This window comes from Rhinatrema bivittatum, chromosome 6 (assembly GCF_901001135.1).
Source record: "Rhinatrema bivittatum chromosome 6, aRhiBiv1.1, whole genome shotgun sequence".
Classification (NCBI taxonomy): domain Eukaryota; kingdom Metazoa; phylum Chordata; class Amphibia; order Gymnophiona; family Rhinatrematidae; genus Rhinatrema; species Rhinatrema bivittatum.
The window spans coordinates 254,049,323-254,076,327 of NC_042620.1; the positions used below are offsets into that span (position 1 = coordinate 254,049,323).

Genomic DNA, 27,005 nt, shown 5'->3' on the forward strand with positions numbered 1-27,005 from the left:
TTTCACCCCTAAAATCTAAAACTCAATTTTATGAAAGCCACATTTTTGGAAAAATAAAAGTCAGAAATCCCCCCCGATGATGGCTGTGGAGGCTTCTGCTATTTCTTGCGAAAAAGAGAAAACTGTTTTATGCTTTAGCTCTCGTATGAGACCACCGGATGCATCTTCCTCTTCTGGGTTCTTCAGGCTGCAACAACAGTAGCCTGTTGCTGCTCTGCTCTTTTTGCTGCCTCTGATTGGCTGTTGCTGATGCGTCATCACTCTGCGACTGCTGGCTAGGCTGCCTGTGGCAATTCGGCAAAGAAAAAAAGGTGCCAGCAACAAAGAAGGTTACTAGTATTTAGCTGCCCAACCAGCACTGAAAAATTTCCCGCACATGGGAAAAAAAAATAACCCTGAAACAGCCCAATCTGGCAACACTATGAATAAGACAACCGCGCGCCTCGCGCTTCATCACGTGATGAGGTTTTGTCATGGGCGGTGAATAGGGAAATGGCTGCGAACATTTCCTCCTATACGTGCCTAGCAGGGATACGGAGTTTCTGGGCCCAGGTCCGCCCGCTACAACATGCAGGGATCGCAAGCCGGGCCGCGGAAGCAGGGGAACCGGGCGGCGCGCAACGCCTGGCAGAGCAAATGCGAGAGGAGAAGAGAAAAAGTCGAGTGCGGAAAGAAACGGTAAGGCAACCGAGACTGGCGTCATTGGCCGGCGCCAGATCTTTAGTGACAGGCTGAGCCAGGACGCTGTTTGCTAAGTATGCATGCTGGGAGGCATCTGTGAAAAAACCCAAGGACCTCAGATTTCAACATAACGCTTTTGAGGAAACCAAATAAAACCTCGCTTGACGGGGTACATAAAAAGACGGGATAGGATCCCTGCTGATTTAGGGTCCTCCATCCCAAATTTGCATACCTGGAATCTTTTGATTCCCAGTCATCCTGAGATTGTTGAGGATTTGGGGGGTACCGTGTCCGCACGCGCCCACCAGTAGCAGCATGCACATGTTCACTCTCATACACACTTCCTCAGACTCAGCCCCAGACTCTCATGCAGGACTGGTGCAAGAGTATTTGCTGCCCCCAAAATGTTGGTACTTTAGGAGACTGACTAGTGGAAGCACGGGCCTTGCTCTCATGCACTCACTTAGTTCTTCTCTTCCGCACACATACAAAACCGAACATCCTCCATTTCCCTGTACATACCCGGATCAGTCCAGACCATGGGTTGAGCCTACTGCTCTCGCCAATGCTATTCCCAAGCTCGACTGCTCTAACCCTGAAGCCGCACTGGACACTTGGAGTAACCTCACTCTAGAAATTGCCAATAAACTTTGTCCCATCTCCAAACGTGAACTGCACCCATCCTCAAAAAAACTGCCAACTGTGGTACACAACAGAACTAAAAACACTAAAGAACAAACTTAGACAACGCGAAAGAATTTGGCGTAAAACCCCCACACTCCAACACGCCTCAAGCTGCAAATTGGCCCTCCACCACTACAGAACATCCACCCTCAACACTAAGCGTGACTTCTACTCTACCAAGATTCACGAATACATGTACAATCCAAAGGCCCTTTTCTCTGACCTCACCAAATCATCCCACCCCCCCATCCCAGACAACGAAGCCTCCTCCAGATGCGAAGAAATCGCCGGTACAACAACAGGGCGCGAGGTTCTTTCCCTAGAGGGACCTCTTCCAGGTCTCAGTCCTGGTTTCATTCCTTTCGGGGCCGCCGGGCCTTCAGAGAGGGTAATCAGCAACATCCGGCCACCAAGTCCGTTACCCAATGAGATCTGGATGGTCCACTCCTCTGTGCGAAACCTATGTGGGCGTCTCTCTCAGTTCTGCGAGGAATGGGCCAAAATTACATCGGACCAGTGGGTTCTCAAGGTGATAGAACATGTCTACCCATTAGAAATTGCCAGGGACCTGCCGGATCTCCATCTTGTGTCGCCTTGTGGCTGACTAAAGCGGCCTGCTGTCTGTCAGACCCTCGACAGGCTCCAGCTTCTTGGAGCAATAGTCCCGGTGCCAGTGGAGGAGCAAGGCGCCGGCCAGTATTCCATTTACTTCGTCATACCCAAAAAGGACGATTCCTTTCGTCCAATCTTGGAGAGGGTCAACCGTGCTCTCCGGGTACCCCATTTTCGAATGGAGACCCTGAGGGCGGTGATAGCGGCGGTTCGTCCAGGCGAATATCTGGCCTCCTTCGACCTGACAGAGGCTTATCTCCACATCCCGATTCGCCGCGAGCATCAGCGGTATCTCTGTTTCAACATCCTAGACCAACACTTCCAGTTCCGAGCTCTGCCCTTCGGCCTCACCACTGCTCCCCGCCTGTTTACCAAGGTCATGGTGGTCGTGGCGGCCGCACTTCAACGAGAAGGAATCCTAGTTCACCCTTATCTGGATGATTGGCTCGTGCGGGCCAAGTCACCATCTCTCTGTAGTCTAGCAGTTGACAGGGTTCTTGCTCTCCTCACCTCACTTGGCTGGATCATCAACTTCCACAAGAGCAATCTCCAGCCCTCCCAGGTCTTGGAATTCCTGGGAGCTCGCTTCAACACCCGAGTCGGAAGAGTGTTTCTCCCGGACGCTCGGGTGCTCAGACTCATCGACCAAGTGAACAATCTTCTCTCTCTCACACTTCCCACGGCGTGGGACTATCTGCAAGTTCTGGGAACTATGGCCTCCACTATCGATATGGTCCCCTGGGCCTTTGCGCATATGCGACCATTACAGAAAGCGTTGTTATCCCGCTGGAAGCCAGTGTCCGAACAGTTCCAGATGACTCTACCACTCTCCGACTCTACCATCGCAGACTTACAATGGTGGCTATTGCCGGCGCATCTCTTGAGGGGGATGCCTTTGCTGACTCAGCAGTGGGTCATAGTCACGATGGACGCCAGTCTCTCCGGCTGGGGAGTGGTCTGTCAATTCCAGATGACGCAGGGATTCTGGTCCCCAACCCAGTCACACTAGCACATCAATCGTCTGGAAGCTCTTGCGGTGCGCCTGACCCTCAAGGCTTTTCTCCCGCTACTCTGCCGATAGCCTATATCAATCGTCAGGGGGGTACTCTGAGTCCTCTGGTGGCACTGGAGGCTAGCAAGCTCTTTGCCTGGGCGGAGCGGCACCTGGATCGTCTTGTGGCCAGGTGCCCGCTCAGCGGGCAAGGAAAACATACAAGCCGACTTCCTCAGTTGGCAACGCCTCGATCCCGGCGAGTGGGAGTTGTCCGATGGAGCGATGGATCTGATTGTTCGCAGGTGGGGTCCTCCTCACCTGGATCTGATGGCAACCTTGAGTAACGCCAAGGCCCCCAGATTCTTCAGTCGTTGGAGGGAGCATTGCTCGGAAGGAGTGGATGCTCTGGTCCTCCATTGGCCTCACGACATTCTCCTCTACGTGTTTCCGCCGTGGCCTCTAGTGGGAAAGATTCTCAGAAGAATAGAACTCCACCGGGGGGCGGTCATTCTCGTAGCACCCAAGTGGCCCCGCAGACCGTGGTTTGCGGATCTGGTAAATCTGGCGACCGACAGTCCTCTTCGTCTTGGCCATCTCCCCCGCCTCCTCCGGCACTGTCCCGTATTTTTTGACCAGGTGGATCACTTCTGTCTAGCGGCATGGCTTTTGAATGGTGGAGATTGCGGAAGAAGGGCTATAAAGAGGAAGTGATATCCACTCTGCTTCGGGCTCACAAGCAGTTTACCTCCCTAGCCTATGTCCGCATTTGGAAAATCTTTGAAAATGCTTGCTTGGAAGCGGGTGTCTCGACCCGTTCGCCTTCGGTTTTTATCATTCTCCCGTTCCTTCAGAAGGGCCTCTCCAAGGGTCTTTCCTTCAGCTCGTGCATTCAAGTCTCCACCCTCTGTTCCCTCTTGGGGACCATCAAAGGTCATGCGGTGGCCTCTCACTCGGATGTCGTCCGTTTTCTCAAGGGCGCCAAGCATTTGAAGCCACCCGTCCGGGCCACTTATTCTTCGTGGAATCTTTAGTTCTCTGGGCTCTATGTGTGGTGCTGTTTGAACCTCTCCGTTGGGCTACCATTAAGGATTTGACACTCAAGACAGTTTTCCTGGTTTCTGTCTGCTCCGCTAGACGGGTGTCGGAGATTCTGGCGTTATCCTGTCGGGAGCCTTTTCTGCGGTTCTCTGATTCGGGAGTATTTCTCAGGACCATACCATCTTTCTTGCAGAAGGTTGTCTCTTCTTTTCATGTCAGTCAGTCGGTAGAGCTTCCCGTATTCTCTCTTGAGGATATAGCGGGTCCATTGGGGAGTGATCTTCGTCGCCTTGATGTGAAACGTGTTTTACTCCGTTACCTTCAGGTTACCAATGACTTCCGGGTTTCCGACCACCTCTTCGTCCTGTAGAATGGTCCAAATAGGGTTAACCAAGTTTCTAAGACTACTATCACTCGGTGTTTGAAGGAGGCGATTTTCTCGGCCTATATCTGCCAAGGTCGGGCAGTTCCGGAAGGCCTCAAGGCTCATTCCTTACGATCTCAAGCTACATCTTGGGCGGAGAGTCAATTGGTCTCTCTGCAGGAAATATGCAGGGCCGCTACGTGGAAATCCCTGCATACCTTTGCTCGACATTACCACCTTGACGTACAGGTGCCAGTGTTTGGTTCCTTCAGTCGGCAGGTACTTCGAGCGGGACTGTCTCGGTCCCTCCCTTTGTAGGGAAGCTTTGGTACATCCCACGGTCTGGACTGATCCGGGTATGTACAGGGAAAGGAAAATTAGTTCTTACCTGTTAATTTTCGTTCCTATAGTACCACGGATCAGTCCAGGCGCCCTCCCATGTTTCCTCGGTCTGTCCGCTCAAACTCCTTTCTGTTTCTCCTTCTTTTAGGAGTGTCTCTGCACGGCTATCTTGAATTCTCATTGAAGGCACCGGAAGCATCTTTTACGATGATCAGGGGTAGTCATGCAAGAATGATTAGTTACACAGTTCATGCAATTATTCTATTGTTCTATTGTTTGTTTGTTCAACAATTTTAATACTTATATTATTACTTGCTTGATCTTATGCCTTTTGCTGTTTTGACAATGGTTATACTGAAGGGCTGCAGGTAGACTCTGTCCTGATATAGGATACCCTTTCAGTTTTGGTCTGTCTCCATCTGCTGGACAGGAGGGGTAATAGCGCGTGGAAAATGCGCATCCAACCCCCCCAAAACTAATAGCACCCTCAACATGCAAATGCATGTTGATGAGCCTATTAGTTAGTCCCGCGCGATACAGAAAGTAAAATGTGCAGCCAAGCCACACATTTTACTCTCAAATTAATGCCTGCCCAAAGGCAGGTGTTAATTTTGGCCAGCACCGGGCAAGTGTACTGAAAAGCAGAAAATCTCTGGACTCAAACAGCAGCAAGGCAAATATACCAGGCCCTAGAACACTAAACATCACCTACTGGGGAAACAGAACAAATTGGACTGCTATAAATCCCTACAGAAAAACTAAATGCAGAATATAGGTTGACCCTTACCTAATAGAGAATAAGGGACTATCAATTAGAAACAAAAATATGCAGACAAAAATAAAATGGAAAGCCTAAGAAACCAGACTCTTAAAGGTGGAATACTAAAGAAAGAACAAAATACAAATATATAATGCACATTCCCAAAGATAGCATATACCAATCACTAAAAAATATCATTTTTATTTTATTTTTATTTCAAAGCATTTATAACCCACCCTTCCAAAACAGTTCAGGGTAGGGTACAATAAAAACATTCATAAAAAAGAAGTAACAAGACATACTAAAAAACAATTTTCTACACAAAAAGTAGCAAACTGGTGAAAGAGGTGTAATTACATTAAGGAAACGCTTCAGAGAATAAGTGTTTTAAGCAATTTCTTAAATTGTTTGGAGTCTTGCATTAGCCACAGAGGTAACATAGTAATGATGGCAGATAAAGACCAAATGGTCCATTCAAGCTGCCCAGCAATTTGCTTATGGTAGTATGCATTCTGTAGTAACCACTGCTCTGTGCAGGTTACACCCATGTGTTCTGTTAAAGGTAGTAACTGCCGCTCCGTGCAGGTTACCCCCTTGAGGAAATGCTACGCCATTCCTTTCCTTAATTCTTTAGGTATCTGCAGTGTTTGTCCGATGCCCTTTTAAATTCATTAAGGGCCAGATTTTCAAAGCTCTATGTGCTCCAGGCCTATTTTATAAAGGCCCGGCGATGCGTCTAAGTCCCGGGGCTTCAAAAAAGGGGAGGGGCCAGAGGCCTCCAGCACAGTGGCCATTTGCTGCTGTGTCGGAGGATCGTGTGCCGGCATGCTGCCGGCGCACGCAACCTGCGCCTGCCCAGATGTAGGCGCAAAAGGTACAATAGAGGTTGAGGGAGGTTAGAATAGGGCTAGGGGTGGAAAGGTTAGGGGAAGGGGCGGGAACGATATATGGGGGGAAGGGAAGTTCCCCCAGTCCCCTGAGAGGGAACGGGTGAAGGCCGTGGACGTCGGCGCATGCAGGGTGCACAATTGTGCACCCCCTTGCGCGCGCTGACCCCCGATTTTATAAAATATGTTATAAAATCGTGCATCCATGTGCATGCACCGGGTAGTACATGCACATGTATGCCTGCGCACTTCTTTTAAAATCTACCCCTAACTGTTCTTGTCTTCACCACCTCTTCTGGGATGGCATTTCAGGCATTCACCACCTTCTCTGTGAAGAAATATTTCCTGAGTTTGGTTCTGAATCTTCCTTTCTGGAGTCTCATATCGGGATCCCTAGTTTTACTCTTTCCTTTCCAGTAGAAATGGTTTTAAGTTTGTGCATCATTAATACCTGTCAGATATCTGAATTTCTAAGAACATAAGAACATGCCATACTGGGTCAGACCAAGGGTCCATCAAGCCCAGCATCCTGTTTCCAACAGTGGCCAATCCAGGCAATAAGAACCTGGCAAGTACCCAAAAACTAAGTCTATTCCATGTTACCATTACTAATGGCAGTGGCTATTCTCTAAGTGAACTTAATAGCAGGTAATGGACTTCTCCTGCAAGAACTTATCCAATCCTTTTTTAAATACAGCTATACTAATTGCATTAACCACATCCTCTGGCAACAAATTCCAGAGTTTAATTGTGCGTTGAGTGAAAAAGAACTTTCTCAGATTAGTTTTAAATGTGCCACATGCTAACTTCATGGAGTGCCCCCTAGTCTTTCTACTATCCGAAAGAGTAAATAACCGATTCACATCTACCCGTTCTAGACCTCTCATGATTTTAAACACCTCTAACATATCCCCCCTCAGTCGTCTCTTCTCCAAGCTGAAAAGTCCTAACCTCTTTAGTCTTTCCTCATAGGGGAGTTGTTCCATTCCCCTTATCATTTTGGTAGCCCTTCTCTGTACCTCTGTACCTTCTCCATCGCAATTATATCTTTTTTGAGATTCGGCGACCAGAATTGTACACAGTATTCAAGGTGTGGTCTCACCATGGAGCGATACAGAGGCATTATGACATTTTCCGTTTTATTCTCCATTCCCTTTCTAATAATTCCCAACATTCTGTTTGCTTTTTTGACTGCCACAGCACACTGAACCGACGATTTCAATGTGTTATCCACTATGACACCTAGATCTCTTTCTTGGATTGTAGCACCTAATATGGACCCTAACATTGTGTAATTATAGCATGGGTTATTTTTCCCTATATGCATCACCTTGCACTTATCCACATTAAATTTCATCTGCCATTTTGATGCCCAATTTTCCAGTCTCACAAGGTCTTCCTGGAATTTATTACAATCTGCTTGTGATTTAGCTACTCTGAACAATTTTGTATCATCTGCAAATTTGATTATCTCACTCGTCGTATTTCTTTCCAGATCATTTATAAATATATTGCAAAGTAAGGGTCCCAATACAGATCTCTGAGGCACTCCACTGCCCCACTCCCTTCCACTGAGAAAATTGTCCATTTAATCCTACTCTCTGTTTCCTGTCTTTTAGCCAGTTTGTAATCCACGAAAGGACATCGCCACCTATCCCATGACTTTTTACTTTTCCTAGAAGCCTCTCATGAGGAACGTTGTCAAACGCCTTCTGAAAATCCAAATATTCCATATCTACCGGTTCACCTTTATCCACATGTTTATTAATTCCTTCAAAAAAGTGAAGCAGATTTGTGAGGCAAGACTTGCCTTGGGTAAAGCCATGCTGATTTTGTTCTATTAAACCATGTCTTTCTATATGTTCTGTGAGTTTGATGTTTAGAACACTTTCCACTATTTTTCCTGGCACTGAAGTCAGGCTAACCGGTCTGTAGTTTCCCGGATTGCCCCTGGAGCCCTTTTTAAATATTGGGGTTACATTTGCTATCCTCCAGTCTTCAGGTACGATGGATGATTTTAATGAAAGGTTACACATTTTTACTAATGGGTCTGAAATTTCATTTTTTATTTCCTTCAGAACTCTGGGGTGTGATTTACTACTCTTACAACTATCAGACCTCCCATGTCCTACTTGCAAGTTTTGTAACAATCTAAACAACTATCAAAGCTAGGGAGGCTGCCACCTGAAAATTAGTGAGACCAGTGTCCGAAGATTTGGCTATCTAAGACCTGTGGGCTTGCTGGACAGCCACCACCAGCCTGCCGGCATTAACCCGATTTGGATTCTGATGCAGCTTTTTGGTATCAACCTGGATCCTGTATGGCCTGTGGTGTCCCAAGGATGTGCTTCCTTTATCTGCCCTTTTTCTTCTTATCTCTCTCTTTCTGTCTCTGATTTCAAGGGCATGAAGTATGGGTCATTTGCATTGCTGCAACTTCCCAACCCTGTTTGTAAGACTATCCTCTGTATCTGTCCAAAGCAAAACTGAATTATCCCAAGGTACTGGTTTTCACAAACTCTGCTGACATCTACCACTACCTTAGCAAAGAAGTTGTTCTGTCCCCAGCAGTGGGTATATGTTTGTATCTGTATATACTGTAGTTTAACTGTGTTTAGTGCAGTCCTCCCTTCTGAGGATTCTTGATACTGAAACACTTTTTGTAGCCCATGATAAAAGTCTGTGAGCCTTTGCCTTTAAGAGGAGCCTTTGCCCTTAAGAGAAGCTCCCTCCTCCCTCCACTTTCTCTCACTATCGGAAGAGCTCGAATGCCCCTCAATCTAACTTGAGTCTTCCTAGGTGCCTTATAGGTTCAAGAGACCGCCGTTCATGCTTCCCCTGTGTCACATGGTTCTTAGGCTTGCTGCCATTGGACCTTTCCCCCCTGCCCCCAGTTTGTTGAAGCATTTCCTTTAGCAGCTCCCGAAGAAAGCTCAGTCTTGCCCATGCGGGCTTCAGAGCTAGCAAGCGCTCTGTAAAGCTCCCTGAAACAATCGAGTTTTTACCTTCTTTTTTACTGCCTTTTCCTGAAGACTAAATCAGCCTCATATCCCTCAAGCTCCCTACCTCTACCATAAACTGACTCCTGCAACTCAAGAAACTTCCTTCTCCCTCCTGCTACCCTGTCTCCAGTTACCAAAGATCTTTGCCTTGGGGCTTACGTTTGAGATGCAACAATTGTAAGTAGAATCTACCTGTACAATAAATAATTTCAAACTTAAAGAATCTTTGTCTTGAGGACTGATTGTAAAGAAAGTTTATCTGCCTGGATAGCAAACTCGGATGTCTGTATTTTCTCATGTTTCCTCTGAACATTCATCCCACTCTCCAACTTGATATTATGACTCCTTGTCCTACAAATATTGTATGAAAATTTCACTTTCCTGTGATGTATTGAACCTTGTCAAATATTTGAATGTTTCTATCATATTCTCCTCTTTCCCTTCTTTCTTCCAGCGAGTACATTTTTCACTGTCTTAAGCCTCTCTTTGTAGGGTTTCGGTTGCAGGCTGTGTATCATTGTAGTAGTCCTTTTCTGAATTGCTTCCTCTCTTCTTAATGTCCGAAAAATAGTTTTCACCTCATTTAGTATTTGGTGTTTCCTAACAAAGAAACTTTGTGCAAAGCAATGCATCATTTCTAGTTTTGGAAATGTCTGTGTGATGGTTCCCTGCTTGCAGTGCCCTCCCCAGTCCCACAGCCTATTTTTCCAATTGCGAATCTTAGGAGTTGACCCTGCAACCTTTTGGCTGAAAACCTATGACATTATCCCCATTTTTGTATTTATCTAATAAAAGGTTTGCAGCTTATAAAAACATTCAAATTCAAAAGAGTTTGACTGAAAATAGCTACCAACAAGAAGGTCCTAGGCTTATGCGGCTGCAGATAGAGTAATGCAACCTCTGATATTGGGATCTGACTGGTTTTTCTATGTCTTGGAATCTTTTTGTGCAGATCGCTGAAAGCCCTGTACAGCGGCAAGTGAAGAAACTGATACAGCTCACCCAGCAGTTGCAGCGTGTTCATCCGAATGTGCTGGCAAAGGCATTGGCTCGAGGAGTAGTGTACCAGGATAAGGAGATAGTTGTGGTGGATAAACCCTATGGCGTCCCAGTGCATGGTGAGAGTGAGGCCTATACACTGACTCTGAACTGCTAGACTGCCAGCCCAATGAATGTTGTAAGGCAGGGGGCGCATTTGGGAGTTCATTTCATTCTCTTCCAGCAGCTTCAGGAAACAGTGCAGGAGCATCAGCTGTTGAGGGAAGGGAGTGGGGGTGCCGGTGATTGGGAGGAGGATTTCTTAGTCTTTGCATCCCAGCGGGAGGCGCTACAGAAGATGATTCAGGAATGTTGGCTGTGTGGAATCTCACATTTCCTGAAGTACTAGCCTGTCCTAGCAGCAGGTGCTGTAGGAAATGGTTTTCTGCAATCCTCTGGGAGTTCATGACAGCTGATGAGGAGAGTCTGGCCAAATGTCTCCAGTCCTGCAGATCTTCCCCCAAAATGCTCTGGAGGAGAGACAAGCTGGCCTTGCCTCCCAGTCTCCCTAACCTGCTTCAGTTCCACAGATGAGGAGGATTGAGCCAGCAGCACTGCAGTTCCAGAAATAAAGATGAAAGGAAGCATGGTTACTGGAAGAGCTGCGCTTCTGGGCCCTCTGGCTATTTCTTTCTCTCCTGGCCTCATAGTGTGTGCTTTTATTTCTAAACATGAAGCATGAATTGTGGGATCAGGAGTAGGAGAAGCAGCGGTAAGTACAGGGAACTCAGCTCTTCCACTGTCCTAACGCTGCTACTATTGGAGGAAATCATAGATTGGGGGGGGGGGGGTGAACGATAGGAGAGATTGAGAGAGAAGTTGATGGAATGTGAAAGGAGATGAGAGAAGGAAATAGGATCTGTGACAGAGTGCATAGAGGAGATGCAAGTGGGTAAAGTAAGGAGGTACACTGGAAGGGGTGATAGCTGGGAATGGGATGTGTGCCCTGGGAGGGATTTAGAGAAGAATGTACAGAAAGAGGGGAAAGGTGTGGGACAGACGGCAAAATGACACTGCTAGGACCAGCTCTCTCACCTGAAGTGATACAGGTGATAAGATGGTATCAAAAACATACATCTTTGTGTACTTGCATATGCATTGCAGTGTCTAGATTTTGAATTTTTTTTTTTTTTTGCTGCTGGTCTTTAGGTTTTTAAAAGTGTTTCTGGTGTCTATGGGATTCTCTTTATAATTTTTTCACATTCTAGCATGTCTAGGGTTTTTGATTCTTTTTTTGTTGGTAAACAGAAGTGTAGGCCATCAGTCACAGAACACCACACATATTACCTCATAACTGATGTTTGGCAAGCTGTGATGGGGTCTGGCAAATTGAATCCGCTCCAAAGGGGGTCCTTGGCAGAAAAACATTTGGGAAGCACTATCTAGGTTTTAACAGTTATTCTAGTTGATTACAGGACTGGATTAATATTCCTTCACTGTCTTGAAGTTTTACAATCCTTGACACTTTGGTGCCTTATTCCTTGCATTATCTATTCTCTTCATGCTCAGGTGGCCCTGGTGTACATACCAGTATCAGTGACGTGCTGCCGGTTCTGGCGAAGATCTTGTTTGGCCCAAAAGGGGAGCCACTGCACCTTTGCCATCGACTTGACAAAGAGACCACAGGTGCCATGGTGCTAGCACAGAGTGAGAAGACTGCTGAGTATCTCCAGCACTTGTTCCGCACCCGTCAGGTGCTGAAGAAATACTGGTATGGGTGCCCCTTGGGGAAAAAGAGGATGAGGATACCCAATCCCTATAATCAGGACTTCTCAGACATGGTGGCTTTGTCTGCCTTGTCTAGTCGAGCGTGGGGGTGGGGAAATCCCTCTGCATCCTGATTGATTCATATTGGCTATGATGTCACAATGGTGACACACACACTCCATGAATTCCATCTCGTCCTGCTACACCAGTCCAGCCATTATGAGTGGGTTATTTCCCCCTACCAGTAGATGGAGACAGACAACACTGATTTCCTCTGTGACATCACAGCTACTAATTAGGAGGTGGTGCACAGGAATCCAGTATTTTCTGCCTCCAGCAGATGGTAGGACTGAACTGGTGCAGCATCTTGTCGGTGGATTTGGGCCAGGCCATTAGCTATAGCCAGAAGTGCGAGCCCTTGATTAGCTCCCAACCCCTGAGAGTGTGTCGTGTTGAGCTTGGCTGGGGAGCCTAAAAGAAAAGAGAACAGAAAAGGGTTAGCATTCTGTCTTCTTCTGCTGAGAGAAGTGTTTATCTGCCCCCATGCCATGGGTGATTGCCTTTGTTTTGGTTCATCTCCCCTATCTGAGACCCCCTTATTTCTTTCTCTCAGTCCTCCCCGACTTTTGTTGCTGCCAAAAGTTAAAAAAAAAAAAAAAAAAAAAGACTTTACCTGCTGTTAAGCAAACTCAGAGTGAGCTTTGCTGGAGTGGTGGTAAGGGACACTGGGAGGTGCACCAGCATTGTAGAGGGAGCATGGTCAATCTTTGCGATCAAGGAGGGGGGGGGGGGGTTGGATGCAGCGGCAGGCAGCAGCGTAGTGGGCCTCATATACAAGTCAGTCCGCAACTTCCAATGCTGTGAATCATGTGGGTTCTTTGGGCCACAGGAGAGAAGGGCCTTGTGTGCCTGGCACTGCTCTACTTCAGTGAAGCCCCGGTCCCTGCTTGCAGGAGAGTTTGTCAGCTCCTTCTTCTCCTATTGGTTTGATTGGCATGCCGGCTCTGGAAGTCTCTGTCATGCGGTCAGCAACACAGGCTCCAGAGGCAGTGGTCATCTTGAATTGGTTTGATAGGTAGGATGGGTGTTCCTCACAGACAAATGGGTCTGCAAGATATTCCAACAAGGTTGGCATTTTCTGGGGTTGCCAATTCCCTTGATCTGGGACGATTTGCAGGTGTTTCGCTTGATGGCGACGACATTGGACTTGGTCCCGTGGGCCAGGGTGTATATGCGTCCACTTCTGGCATCGCTTTTGTCAAGATTGTTTCTGGAGTCCCAGGACTATGAAGTGCGGCTTCCTCTGAGTCAGTGCGTGCGAGAGTGTTGTGTCAGAGGTGGACCCTTGGGCCGAGGTGGGGTTGACGCAACCCGTAGGTAAGGACCTGCGGGTCGCCACCATCGGCAGGTGGAGTGGGCTGATGGACAGAGGCCGCTGGAGCTTCACCTATACCAGCCTTCATTCCCCGTGGCTTGAGTCTTTGGGTGCCGGGGCCGGCAGGACTTAGGTGGGCCTCCGTATATAGTTGCAGTAGGAGTTGGTTCAGCCCAGAGACAGCAGGTGAGAGATGGTACAGTCTTACTCTGGACTGGGTAATGTCCTGGAAACTCGGGCGCCAATGGAACGAAGGCTGACTAGGGGCATTTGAGCAAAAGTAGGCCGAAGCCTGAAGAAACTACGTCCAGAGAGTAAGCAGAAGAGGCGTCCAATGGTAGGCTTGAGTCAGGGCTGGTGGCGAACCGAAGGCAGTGGCAAGCAAGGCTGAGGTCTGATCATGGAGATAGTCAAGAGCGTGGTCAAGCAAAGCAAAGCTGAAGTCTGATCACGGAGATAGTCAATAGTGTAGTCAGGCAAGGCGAAGTTCTGGGTCTGGAGATAGACAGTGCCTAGTCTGACGATAGGCAGTGTGTAGTCGGACAAAGCAGAGGTCTGGGTCTGGAGATAGGCAATGCGTAGTCGGACAAGGTAGAGATCTGGAGAAAGGCAGTGGCGTAGTCAGGCGAAGCGGAGGTCTGGGTCTGGAGATAGGCAGTAGCATAGTCAGGCGAAGAGGAGGTCTGGGTCTGGAGCTAGGCAGTACTGTAGTCAGGCAAAGCAAAGTCAAAGTCCGTGTAGTCAATCCGAAGCATAAGCAGGGTAGGAACGAAGAGACGAACCAGGAACAACGAGGAACAGGAACGCAAGGATGAGACGAATCTCTAGGAAGCAATGAGTACTCGATCAGCGAGGAGACCTAGGGAGCGGAGCCTGAGCTTAAGTACTATGGTTAGGTTGACGTCAACATCTGGGGCCGCAGCTAGGTTCCCGCCGCGGTCCTTACTTTATTTATTTATGTATTTTTATTTAAATTCTTTTAATATACCGATGCTCAAGACCATGTCTTATTGAACCGGTTTACAATGTAACAGGGGGGAGAACCAATAAACAAACAACTATGTAGAAGATAAAGTTACATTAAACAAGGGAGCAAAAACAAGGGCGTTGGAAGAAAGGAAAGATATCAAAACTAATATGTTGGAGAGTATTGAAACTAATCAGCGAAAGGCAATAAGTAGCGAGACCTAAAAGGATAACATAAGGTAGCTGAAAATCAGCTGGAGAATTTGTCGTATTCAATTATTAGCATAACATTTCCTATGTGGGGAGGAGCAGGAGATGTAAACGGGGTGTGGGGGGGGGAAAGGAGGCCAGGCATGACCGGAGGGAGGAGGAAGGGAATGGGAAGGGAGATGCGAGAGTCAATGTTGGTTAATGAAGGCTCACTCAACGGTAAGCTTGAGTGATGATGCGCACGTGCCTAGGGAGGGGCGCAGCGTGAGTAGCAGCGCCTCTCTGAGGGTCACGCAGAGACGCCCGACGAGAAGTGGAAGCAGGACCGGGAACGCCGGGAACTGTGGTAGAACTGGAGGCACCGGGGGAGGCCCGAGGATGCAGCTGACAGCCCAACGCTGCCAGCGAGGAGGACCCAGAGGCTGGAGTCACTGTAGAAAGGTGAGGGGGCTGTGCCGCAGGTCTACGGCGGATGGCACGCGTAACACGAGAGTCACTGGATTGGAGGATGGACTCCTCGCATCTGCTGAGGTGAATCATTCTAACTGCCCTGTCGTGGATCTTAGTGCTGACGGATGCGAGCCTTGCTGGTTTGGGAGCTCATGGTCAGGAACAAGTGATTCAGGGGAGTTGGTCCCCACTGAAGGCCTCCTGTCAATCAACTGGCTGGAGACCAGGGCCTGGCTCTTCTTCTTTTCCTCTCACTTATTCGGGGGAGGACTGTTCTGGTCCTCTTAGACAATGGACAGCAGTGGCTTATGTGAATCTTCAGGGGACTTGTAGTTGGGGAGTCTCAATGGAAACGTCACTCGTGTTCCCTTGGGCAGAGAGAAATCTGCAGGTACTCTCAAAAGAAAGTCCAAGCTGACTTTCCCAGTGAATGGGGGAGTTAAGTCAGGTTGCCTTCCACAAGATCTGTCACAGGTGGGGATGTCCACAGGTGGACCTAGTAGCAATCCGAGGGAATGCAAAGGTGGACCATTTCTTCAGCCAGGGCCAGGAACAGGGATCGTTGGGCATCGATGACCTAGTCCAGCCCTGGCTGGAGGGAGCGCTTCCCTCTGGGGGTGCTCATAGGCAGGCTGCTAGGCAGAGTAGAACTGGAAAGCAACCAGGTTCTTCTGGTGGTGCTGGATTGGCTTTGCTGAACGTAGTATGCGGACCTCATGAAGTTGCAAGTGGACTGGCCCTTGCACCAGCCAAAGGCATGGGGTCTTTCGGTTCAAGGGCCAGTGGTCATAGAGGTTTCAGCTCCATTTTGTCTTATGGCCTGGCTCTTGAGCAGTGACAACTCTGCAGGAAAGACTATTGAAATCCCACAAGTGGTCAACATCTTGGGTTTCTATTTGCATCTGGCATTTGTTCAAGCAGTTTTGTGAGTAGAGGTTGGAGTTCTCCTTGGAAGGCCTTGTGTTTTGGCCTTTCTTCAGGGCAAACTAGACAAAGGTCTGGCCTTGAAGATGCAGGTGATACCAGAGACTGCTAGCAGGGGGGGGAGGGGGGGATGGGACTTTCCTAGCGGCTCATTCGGATGTGTCCCAATTCCTGCAGGATGTAAAGAGATTGTACTCTCCATTTCATCCCATCATTCCTCCATGGGATCTGAATTTGGTGTTGAAGGCTCTAATGGGATCTCCCTTTGAGCCTCTGAAACAGACTTCACTGAAGGATCTATTGCTGAAGATGATGTTCCTGTTTGCGACTAAGAGTGTAGAGACAGTAGTATGTGATGCAGATTCTTGTGTGTACTTCTGAACTGTTTCACAGTGTATGCTGAATAACCTTATTTTTTTAAAGCTATTGTGTGTTTTGTTAATGAGTAACCAAAAAATGACCTTGAGAGGTAGTTTCTAAAAAAACAAAGCTCAGGTCAAGCTTTGGACATAATCAGAGGTACTGAGGTTTAAAAACATAAAAAACTAAATTTAAAAAAATAGAAAGGAGACATTGGAATAAGATCAGACAGGGAAAACAATAGTGCCAAAGAGTGTAGGCAGTTTGATTTTTTTTTTTGAAGACTGATGCTTTAAATTTCTTTCTGAATATGTGTTTATGTTCTGTCCTCTAACCTTCTGAGAGAAAATCTCTGCAGATTCCCAGCAGATTGTGTTAAGTTAGCATTTTTCTCCATCCTTGGTTGCTTTGAGGTCCATATTCAATAGGTTGGCAAGTGGCAAAGGTATTTAGCTATAGACTGAATATAGCCAGTTAAGTATTTAAAAAAAAAAAAAAAAAAAAGCTCTCAGGTAAGCAGGCCCGATTCCTCTTGCCCCTCCACCTGTGGTGGCTGACACACCCCTGAAATAGGTCTTCTGCCTAGCCAACCACTTCCCCCTCGGGTTGAGCCCTCAGGTTCTGGCAGCCAGCAAGACTTTCCTCTCGTGATTCAAAGGTGGTTACAGAGGCCAGTTAGCTGGCCGAGCTGAGAGAAAACGGAGTCTGGTCCAAGGGCAAGCTGAGAATGCAGGAACAGGCACCAGGGCAGAGAATGATAACTGAGAGTGGAACAGGGAACCACAAGATTCACAAGGAGCAAGGCAGGAAGCAGTAACAACTGCAGGAACGCCAGGAACAAGCTGGGCAACTGGTACTGCAAAAGAAAGCAGGGGACCTGTTGTGAAGGTAGTAGTTCTGAGCCTTCCTTTCTACAAGGCAGGATGTGATGTCATCTGAGTGTGTCAGGACCTATAAAAGGGCTGGAGAGCTGCAGGAAGTTAAGCCATGTTCCTTGGATGTAGCATGAATCTGGAGGCGCTTCAGGCCAGAGGTGAGGTTGCATCACAGTGGCTGATTTCCCCCAACTCACTCAACCAATCAAACCAATTTTTTTTTTTTTTTAAATTCTTTATTTATCATCATTTCAATTAATACAAAGAAAATTTGCATAGAATCACAAGAGATGTAACATATTGTTTTTCTCATGAAATTCTTTAAACCAAGATTTACAATAAAAGAAAACATAACAATTTTACAATTTCTCTCTACTTCGTAGGAAACTTGGGGGGAACAGAAATAAAGGAGAACATAAGAATTAAACCAATTTTAAAAAGACTCAGCCTGAGGCCCCCTCTACCACCCAGAAACCTCCCAATCCTAGAAAGTCGAGCCAGAAGGCAGTAGCCTTATCTTGCTCTCGGCCGTGTCCGGCATTGCTCTGCAACACTGTTAGCATATTTTATTTATTTATTATTTAGCTAGAATGTTGCTGTCAGAATGTTACTACTGTCTCCTGGCTCCGACTTAGCAGGTTTGGGATGTTCCAGGTGGGAATAAAGGTTCTGGGTTGGGTAAGGGGTAGAAGGGCCAGGCGTTTGATTTTAATATCTGGAAGGGAGGGAGGCCTCGGACTGGCATAGGTCGGGCCTTCTTTTAATTATTTTGGGAGTTTTGAGGAGTGGGGGATTCGGGTGCTAAATCCCAACATTTTTATTGAATTATTTTGGAGGGAGACGGATGGGGATCGGGCCTGCTTACCTGTTTGGCTTTTTTCCCCTTTAGCCAGCTATATTCAGCATATAGCCAGTTGAGGTTTAAAGCCATTTGGGTATATGTACCCAGATAATTTTAGACCTGCTCTCCACCACAACCAGACCCGCCTAGCTGAATTTAGGTGGGTAGCACTGATATTCAGCACTAGGTGGCTGAGTTGAAGAGCTGTCCCCATGCTGCCTCTGGGGTTTTTTTAATCCAGATAAGTGTTAGTCAGATAATGACTTACTTGGCTAAAATTTATCCAGTCAGTGTGGGGGGGGGGGGGGGGGGGATATTTAATCCCCAGGTTTGTCTGGCTAAGTCCCAAACCAAGCCCAACAAATCCTTTTGATTATGGACCTCTGAGTGTTCCTCAGGTATTGATGCCAGTCTGATGCCTGAATTTCTGTCTCAGGGCAGTGAGTTTGGGCATTCCTGTCCCTTCTGAGGGCTTCCTGGAGATCCCCATCCTAGAGAAACAAATCCTGGGTCCACAGCCCCACTATAAGGTGAGTGACTGCTTGGGGGGCATCCTTGTTGTTCCACACCTGTCATGTACATTGATGCATTCCCTGTAAGAACATGGTCTCTCTAACATTTTGTCATTGTCTATCTCTGTGTCTCTGTCTTGCTTGCTTGTTGTGTCCAGTGTAACCCCGATCTTTAAAAAGGGCTCCTCGAATGATCCAGAAAACTATAGACCAGCGAGTCTGACTTCAGTCCTGGGAAAAAATCCCCAAATGTATTCTAGACATAGTTTAATGGGACCCAGCCAGCATGAATTAACACAACAGGAGTCTTGCCTCACCAATCTGTTACATTTTTTGGAAGGGGTTAATAAATATGTGGTTCCCTGTACGTACCTGGATCAGTCCAGACTCCAGGGTTTATTCATCCCTGGCAGCAGATGGAGACAGAGAAAAGCCTCGCTGACCCTGCTTGATAAGCCCTGGTGCTACCTGTAGTAGATCAGTATTTCTCTGTCTCCAGCAGATGGCTGGTGCATAAACTTGCTTCGTTATCTCAAGGTTACTAATGATTTCAGGCGGTCGGATCATCTTTTTGTTTTATGGAGTGGTTCGAAGAAAGGTGCTTATGCCTCCAAAGCAACTATTGCCAGGTGGCTTAAGGAGGCTATTGGGTTAGCGTATATTCTCAAGGGCCATCAAGTTCCTAAGGGTTTGTGGGCCCACTCGGGCTCAGGCGACTTCGTGGGCATAGGCTCAGTTGGTGTCTCTGCAGGAGATTTGCAGACCGGTGACTTGGAAATCGCTGCATACGTTTGCAAGGCATTACCGATTGAGAAAATTAAAAAGTCATAGGATAGTAGGCGATGCCCTATTGTGGATTGCAAACTGCTTAAAAGATAGGAACATAAGAACATGCCATACTGGGTCGGACCAAGAGTCCATCAAGCCCAGCATCCTGTTTCCAGCAGTGACCAATCCAGGCCAAAAGAACCTGGCAAGTTCCCAAAAACTTAAGTCTATCCTGTTGCGCTGGAGGTGGACCTTTGGCCTGGTGCAGGATTGGTTCGGCTCTCTGGTCTGACCCAGAGAGCGCCTGCCACCAGGAGGTTGAGCACACGAGGAGACAGAGGCTAGCTGGAGCTTCACCAATAACAGTCCGGGGTTTCTGCAGGCTGAGCCCTTGGGTACCCAGACCTCCTGGATTTAGGTGGGCCTCAGGTGGTCTCCCGGAGAGGTAGCAGAGAGGTGTGCCCACCACGAGTAAGGGTGCTCGGCTGATGCAGAGAGGATGGACCAGACCCGAACTGGAGACTCCGGCGACCTCAGGGAGGTAGCAGTTCAGGAAGGCTCTCCGGGCAAAACAGACAGCGCCTGTGGATCTAGTCAGACGAAGGCCACGGGCAGAGTCCAAGCAGGTCAGTCTGGTGGTCACAGAAGGCAAGAAGATAGTGTCCAAGTGAAGCGTCCAGAAGTGGTCAGCCAAAGCAAGGGTCAGTTCCAAGGTCAGTCCGAGCATTGTCAAGGCAAGCGAGGGTCAGTTCCAGGCGGCGGTCAATGTGGTCAGGCAGGCAGAGGTCAGTTGCAGGCAGCGGTCAATCGTGGTCAGAAGGCAGGCAAAGGTCGGGTCCAGGCAGCGGTCAATCGTAGTCAGGCAAGCAAAGGTCAGTACCGAGAAATCAGTCCGAAGGGTACTACCAGGGAATGTGAAGCAGGAACAAGACAGATGCTGGAAGACACGGAGGAACCCGGGACACTGGAACAGGCAGGACACTGGAACAAAGTGTCCTGCCTGTTTTTCCTTGTTTTATTGTAACTGCTATTCCTGCACCAGTTCAGCTCATCTAGTTTTATGTTCATTACACTAAATGTTAAATGTAAACCGGGTTGATGCGACTACCAGTCGTGAAAGCCGGTATAGAAAATAATAAATAAAATAAATAAATAAAGTAGGATCAGGCACAGGAACAAGGAACAGGCAAACTAGAAACACCAAGGTGTCGACCCGATTGCCAAGGCGAGGCTCTGGGGGAAGGGAACTGCGGTCTGCACGTGCACGCCTAGAGGCGGGGCCGACGCCACGGAGGACGCCGAGCCCCAGCATGAGGAATGCTGAGAGCTGGAAGGCCCCGACACACCTGGGAGCGCCATAGGCCATGGCAGCTAGAGAAGGAGGGCCGGAGCTGGTGGATGGGAGCGCGAGGTGAGCAGGCCCGGTCACGGCACCAACGTGGCCAGGACGCGCAACATATCCCATGCTACTGATGATAGTAATAGCAGTGGCTATTTTCCAAGTCTACTTAATTAATAGCAGGTAAAGGACTTCTCCTCCAGGAACTTATCCACTCCTTTTTTAAACACAGCTACACTAACTGCACTAACCACATCCCCTGGCAACAAATTCCAGAGTTTAATTGTGCGTTGAGTAAAAAAGAACTTTCTCCGATTAGTTTTAAATGTGCCCCATGCTAACTTCATGGAGTGCCCCCTAGTCCTTCTATTGTCTGAAAGTGTAAATAACCAATTCACATCTACCCGTTCTAGACCTCATGATTTTAAACACCTCTATCATAGAGAAGGACTAAATGGTCTGTTTTCTCAATGGAGAATAATAATCAGTGGCATGCTTCAATGATCTTTACTGGGATGGTGCTTTTTAATATATTATAAATGATCTGGAAAAGGAAAAACGAGTGAAGTTATCAAATTTGCAGATGATACAAATTTTTCCAAGTTAAATCACAAGCGGATTGTGAAAATTGTAGGAGGATCTTGTAAGACTTGAAGACCGGGCATTTAAATGACAGATGAAATTTAATGTGGACAAGTGCAAAGTGATGCACATGGGGAAACTTAATACACACTATAGTTACACAATATTAAGTTCCATATTAGGAGTAACTATCTAGGCAAAGGACCAGTGCGTCATAGTGGAAAATACTTTGAAATTCTCAGTTCAGTGTGCGGTGGTGGTCAAAAAAGCAAACAGAAAGTTAGGAATTATTAGGAAAGGAATGGAGAATAAAACGGCAAATGCCATCATGCTGTATGATAAGGTCACACCTAAAGTACTTTATGCAGTTCTGGTCACCGCCTCTCAAGAAAGGACGATCAAAACGAAAAAGGGGATGGCATAGCTCCCCTACAAGGAAAAGTTAAAGAGGTTAGGGCTGTTCAGCTTGGAAAAGAGACATCTGAAGGGGGGATATGATAGAGGTCTATAAAATCATGAATGGAATAGAACGAATAACTATAAATCAGTTAATTACTATTTCAAAAAATACAAAGACTAGGGGACACTCTATGAAGTAGTACATTCAAAACAAATAGGAAAAAATTCTTTTTCAGCCAATTAAGTTCTGGAATTCGTTACCGGAGGATGTGGTTAAGAAAACATAGCTGGGTTTAAAAAAAGGTTTGGAAATGAGGGGGATCCCTCCTTGCTATGGGATTGCTTAAAAGCAGTGGTGAGAGGTAAACTATAAATACTGAGGGGAACCCATGTTAAAAGAAGTAAACAGGCTGTAAAACAAAAATTAACAGATGAAATACCCAAGCGATCTGCGGCCCACAGACATACACTATCTAAAGCTATCTATGCACAATTACAGAGGGCAAGGGAGGAGCTGCGAGTTCTGACAGAGGCGGAGTTGACGGCTAAAATGTCCATATTAAATTTGGAGAGATTTGCGTGGGATAATCGATCAGGGAAATTATTAGCTAGATTCTTAAAACAGAGGCAAACACAAAATCAGATTCTAGCAATTGGCGCTTCAGGAGGCGAGTTGATAACCTCCCCCGGAATCCGATACAGATTCCGGCAATTTTATGGTTCTCTATTTGAGGTGAACCCTTCTATTTCTCTGGAACAGACTGATCAATATTTAGATGGTGTCGAGCTCCCTACTCTTACAGAGGAGGAGAGAGGATTTATGGATAGGGAAATTTCAAACATGGAAATACAGCAGGCGATTAAGGGGTTCATCGTGAATAAGGCACCAGGACTGGATGGGTTCACCCCTCAGTTTTATAAAAAATTATCTGATTCATTGATAGAACCCCTCAGAGCATTATTTAACTCTCTACGGGAGGGCAAGCCATTGGGCGTAGGGTCCAATGTGGCGGGAATAACTATTCTAGGGAAACCAGGGAGAGACCTCACACCAATGTGGCTCCTACAGATCCATCTCCCTTATTAATGTAGATCTCAAGCTATTAGCAAAAATAGCGGTGACACGAATGAATAGGGTCAAGGCTAAGCTGATACACACGGATCAGGCGGGTTTTATATCTGGCAGGATGGCGGGAGATAATATATGCAAAATTGTAGATCTGGTGTGGTGGGCCAGGAAGCAATCTATGCCAACGGTTTTATTGTCGGTGGATGCAGAAAAGGCCTTCGACATGGTGCACTGGCCTTTCCTGTTCAGCACTCTGAAGGCGATGAACTTTGGGACTAACTTTCTTAATTGGCTCCAACAACTGTACAATACTCCCTCGGTGCGTGTGAAGGTTAATGGGATTTACTCTGAGGCCTTTACTATACATAGGGGGATGAGACAGGGGTGCCCTTTGTCATCACTATTATTTGCACTATTTTTAGAGCCTTTGGCCATCAGGGTCCACAAGAATGAATCAATTCGGGGTATTTGCAGAGGAGAGCGAGACTACAAGATGTCTATGTTCGCTGATGACATCCTGTTTACGCTGACGCATCCCTTGCTCTCTTTGAAAGCAACTCTTGAGGCTTTACAGTGTTTTAGTGAGGATTTGGGATTCAAGCTAAACAAAAAAATCAGAATTATTGAATGTCTCCATACCAGCTGCTGAGCTAACTGAGTTAAAATCGGCATTCCAATTCCAATGGGCTAAAAACGAGATTAAATATTTGGGGGTTTATATTAGCAAAGGTCCGGCAAAACTGTATCAGCTTAATTATCCTCCACTTATTTATAAAATTTTTCATGACTTGGATAGATGGTCTGAGTTATACCTCTCGTGGTTTGGTAAAATCGCTTCAGTAAAGATGAATATCTTACCCCGATTGGGATATTTATTTCAAGCACTACCAATATTCATACTCATCTTAACAATTAATAGCTGGCAGTGGTGCATATTCTCCTACATTTGGAAACGGAGACCTCCCAGGGTCTCCAAGGCGGTTATGTACAGGCCTAAACTGAGAGGTGGGCTAGGACTACCTAACCTGAGATGGTACTTTATGGCGGCCCAATTGTGAGCCATTTTTGATTGGAATAGGCGGGGAGAGCAGAAACAATGGGTGACTATTGAACAAGCACTGATCGGAAAAATGCCCTTCCGATCCTTAACATGGCAGCCCAAGTCTACGTGGCTACCCTTGAGATGTGTTTCATTACCAACCAGTACCACCTTGGCGATATGGGAGAATTGGAGGGGTCACCTGGTTGGGGATCGGAGATACTTTTATAGCTCTAATATATAGACAATTAGCTCCTTCCCAGCGGGTGACAACTCCAGATCCTTTACAAACGGGAGAGAGAAAGTCATTTGGTACTTAGGGCAGTTGTGGGATGATGGGGCTATAGTTTCCTTTCCCACATTGCAGGCCAGATATCATCTCTCCCTTACAGATATATTCCCCTTTTTGCACGTGTGACACTTTTTACAAACCACTCACGTAGGACCTGATCTGGCTTTGGGCAAGATGCAATTGGAAAATTGGTGTGATCAGGCGGACAGTTTGAACAGGGCCATATCTCAGGTGCATACTTATATTAATAAGGACCCCAAGGACAAACAAATCATTGGGCAAATCATTGACGGAGGAGACCTGGGACTCCATATTTCTCCACACTAAGAAGGGGTCCCCCTATTCCCAGCTAGCTGAAAACAGTTGCAAGATTTTATTACGTTGGCATTGTACTCTGGTTAAAATACATAAATTTGACTCCTCCTATGATTTCCATTGTTGGAAGGGGTGCAGCCTTGAGGGAACTTTTTTCCACATGTGGTGGATGTGCCCCCGGATAACTCTGTTCTGGGAGCTATTCAATCAACTTATACATGATATACTGGGGGTAGGGGGTAACCCTTGCTCCTGAGAATGCTCTTTTGAATATACCCCTTGATATACAACTGGAGCAGGGGAAACGTATCTTTTTTTATAATAGCAGCTGCGCGATGTGAGTTAGCATTGGGCTGGAGGATGGATACAATTCCCTGTATTGAAAAAGTTCATTCAAGGTTGCAAAAGCTGTGCTCATTACATCGTATGATGGTGCTGCCCAAGCACAGTGATGCTTTAAAGATACTGAAGATTTGGCAACCATTTTGGGAATGGCTGAAGAAGCGGGGACTGAAATAGCCAGGGTCTATAGAAGGAATGCCCACAGGATTGTATTCCTAGCCATAGGACTGCTTCTTACCTATGTCTTATCATGTATTTCTTTATTCTGTATTAGCCACCATTCACCCATGGGTGGAGGGGAACAGGGGATAATACAGAAAAGTTATGTAAATGGTTGACAGAACATTGCTATATTGAATATTATTGGATTATTTGGAAGTCTTTACTCAATATTGTATGTTTATTGCTTTAATTAAACCATAAATTAAAAAAAAAAGGTTTTGGAGGAGAAGTCAGTAAACTGTTATTATTCAAGTAGATTTAAGAAATAGCCACTACTTATCACTGTGCGATAGCAGCTTGGGATCTATTTACTGTTTGGGATCTTGCCAGGTACTTGTTATCTGTATTGGCCACTGTTGGAAACAGGATACTGGGCTTGATGAACCCTCCATCTGACCTAGTATGGCCAATTCTTACGTTCTTATGTCTCCTTAATATCTCTTTTCCTTTTTCTCCCCATTTGTGGTGCTCTGTTTCTATCCATTCCTCTGGTTGTGAGTGTGCATTGTGTGCAGGAGCCTGTATCTAATTCTCCCTCACTCTTCCTGTCCAGATGACTCTAGCACCAAATTACCGCATCTGTGGTGAGGATGGGAAACTGGTGAAGATGCGGAAGAGCTGTAATGCACATAGTGCAGTGACTCAGTACCGGGTCCTAGACAGTGCTGGCTCATGTGCTCTGCTGGAGTTGCATCCTATCACAGGTAAAGAAGCAGTGGATTTCATTTCGCGCTTAATCATGACCTCTTTCCCTATATGCAGGGGAGAAAGCAGTATTTAAGTCAAACTGGAAAAGACAACACATTCTCTGTGGGTGAAGTAATGCTGCAGTTTGTGTGTTTATTCAGATATTTGCTGTGTATGTCTAAAAATGAAATTACACCTATGCATGCAGGCTGTATACTTGTATATGTGCCGATTTGCACATATCTCTTTGCACATGGTGATAGCTCTTCATCTGTAGATGGGTGCATGTGTATGGAATCTCCAGAAATGCATATTTCATTCCTTCTAATGTTTGTTTTCACTGTGGTTTAGGGGTGAAGCATCAGCTACGGGTTCACTTAGCCTTTGGACTAGGATGCCCCATTCTTGGGGACCATAAATACTCCCATTGGAACACACTAGCTCCCCAGGTAAGACTGAGTGCGGGAAGAAAGCCAGTGTCAAACTTAGAGGCCATTTGATGGAAGCTAAGCCCAGTATAGAGGAGATATAGAGGCATGCATTTGGAGAGAGACTTCTTTTTCTGTGCATGGGCTCTAGCCTTTGCCTTAGTTCTTAGATAATTTGTAGATCTCATGTGGTTTGAACCCCGAGCAGGCGTAGTGAGGGAAGCTGGTTAATGTGGGAGAGTGGTTGCTGCCGCAAATAGGCTGCCATGCAATGACATTTGGGGCAGTAGTGGGTTTGAATTCAGGCCTGCTTTGATCACAATTCTTTACTCTCTCAATACTGCTGCTATATATAGGTAGCCTTTAGCTCCTAAGTTTCAGGGACATTTCTTGTAAACCAGGCATGTTTCACATTCTCATTCTCTTTCTTCCTTGTAGAAGCTTCCCATAGGTACTCTGAAGAAGCTGGGTTTGGAGCAGGCCAAAGCCCGCCACCTGCCAGTGCATCTGCATGCTTGCCATCTATCGCTGCCAATCCTGGAAGGGCAGAAGGATGTCAGCTTGGTTTGCAAGCCCCCTCGTTTCTTTCTTAACTCATTAAAACAGCTGAATCTTGAGATACCCCAGCTGAGCAAAGACTGAGGACTAAGAGGTGTTATAAGAGGCAAGAAAAAGTTCTCCCCCATTCCCTTCTTTCTCCCAGGAGAGGTACCGTAGTTACATTGTGTGAGATGAATTGGTTAGACTGGATCATGTGATTATATATCTCAAACTCTTTTGAAGTGCAGAAACTTGGCGGCATCACAGTGTGTACTACCGTAGCAGAGCATATGTTTTGATGGAAACAACTGGACAGTATGAAAAAAGACTGGAATAAAAGTTAACTTTTTCCTGTTGGAAA

At 46.6% G+C, this 27,005-nt stretch overlaps 1 protein-coding gene across 1 annotated transcript; it reads left to right on the top strand.

Annotated features, from left to right (window-relative positions):
* The first annotated feature begins 275 nt into the window (after positions 1-275).
* RPUSD4 (RNA pseudouridine synthase D4) lies at positions 276-27,005 on the top strand. The gene is made up of 7 exons (XM_029606837.1): positions 276-678; positions 10,317-10,482; positions 11,912-12,113; positions 18,547-18,640; positions 25,543-25,693; positions 26,028-26,125; positions 26,543-27,005. The coding sequence occupies exons 1-7, from the start codon at positions 493-495 to the stop codon at positions 26,744-26,746; spliced, it is 1,101 nt and encodes a 366-aa protein (XP_029462697.1). The 5' UTR covers positions 276-492; the 3' UTR covers positions 26,747-27,005.

What these genes read in the sequence shown, in the direction of transcription:
- RPUSD4 (XM_029606837.1), top strand. Translation starts at nt 493, where the DNA reads ATGGCTGCGAACATTTCCTCCTATACGTGCCTAGCAGGGATACGGAGT. An exon ending in CTATGGCGTCCCAGTGCATG is followed by an intron (nt 10,483 to 11,911) that starts GTGAGAGTGAGG and finishes CTTCATGCTCAG; the next exon opens with GTGGCCCTGGTGTACATACC. An exon ending in GGAGTTGCATCCTATCACAG is followed by an intron (nt 25,694 to 26,027) that starts GTAAAGAAGCAG and finishes ACTGTGGTTTAG; the next exon opens with GGGTGAAGCATCAGCTACGG.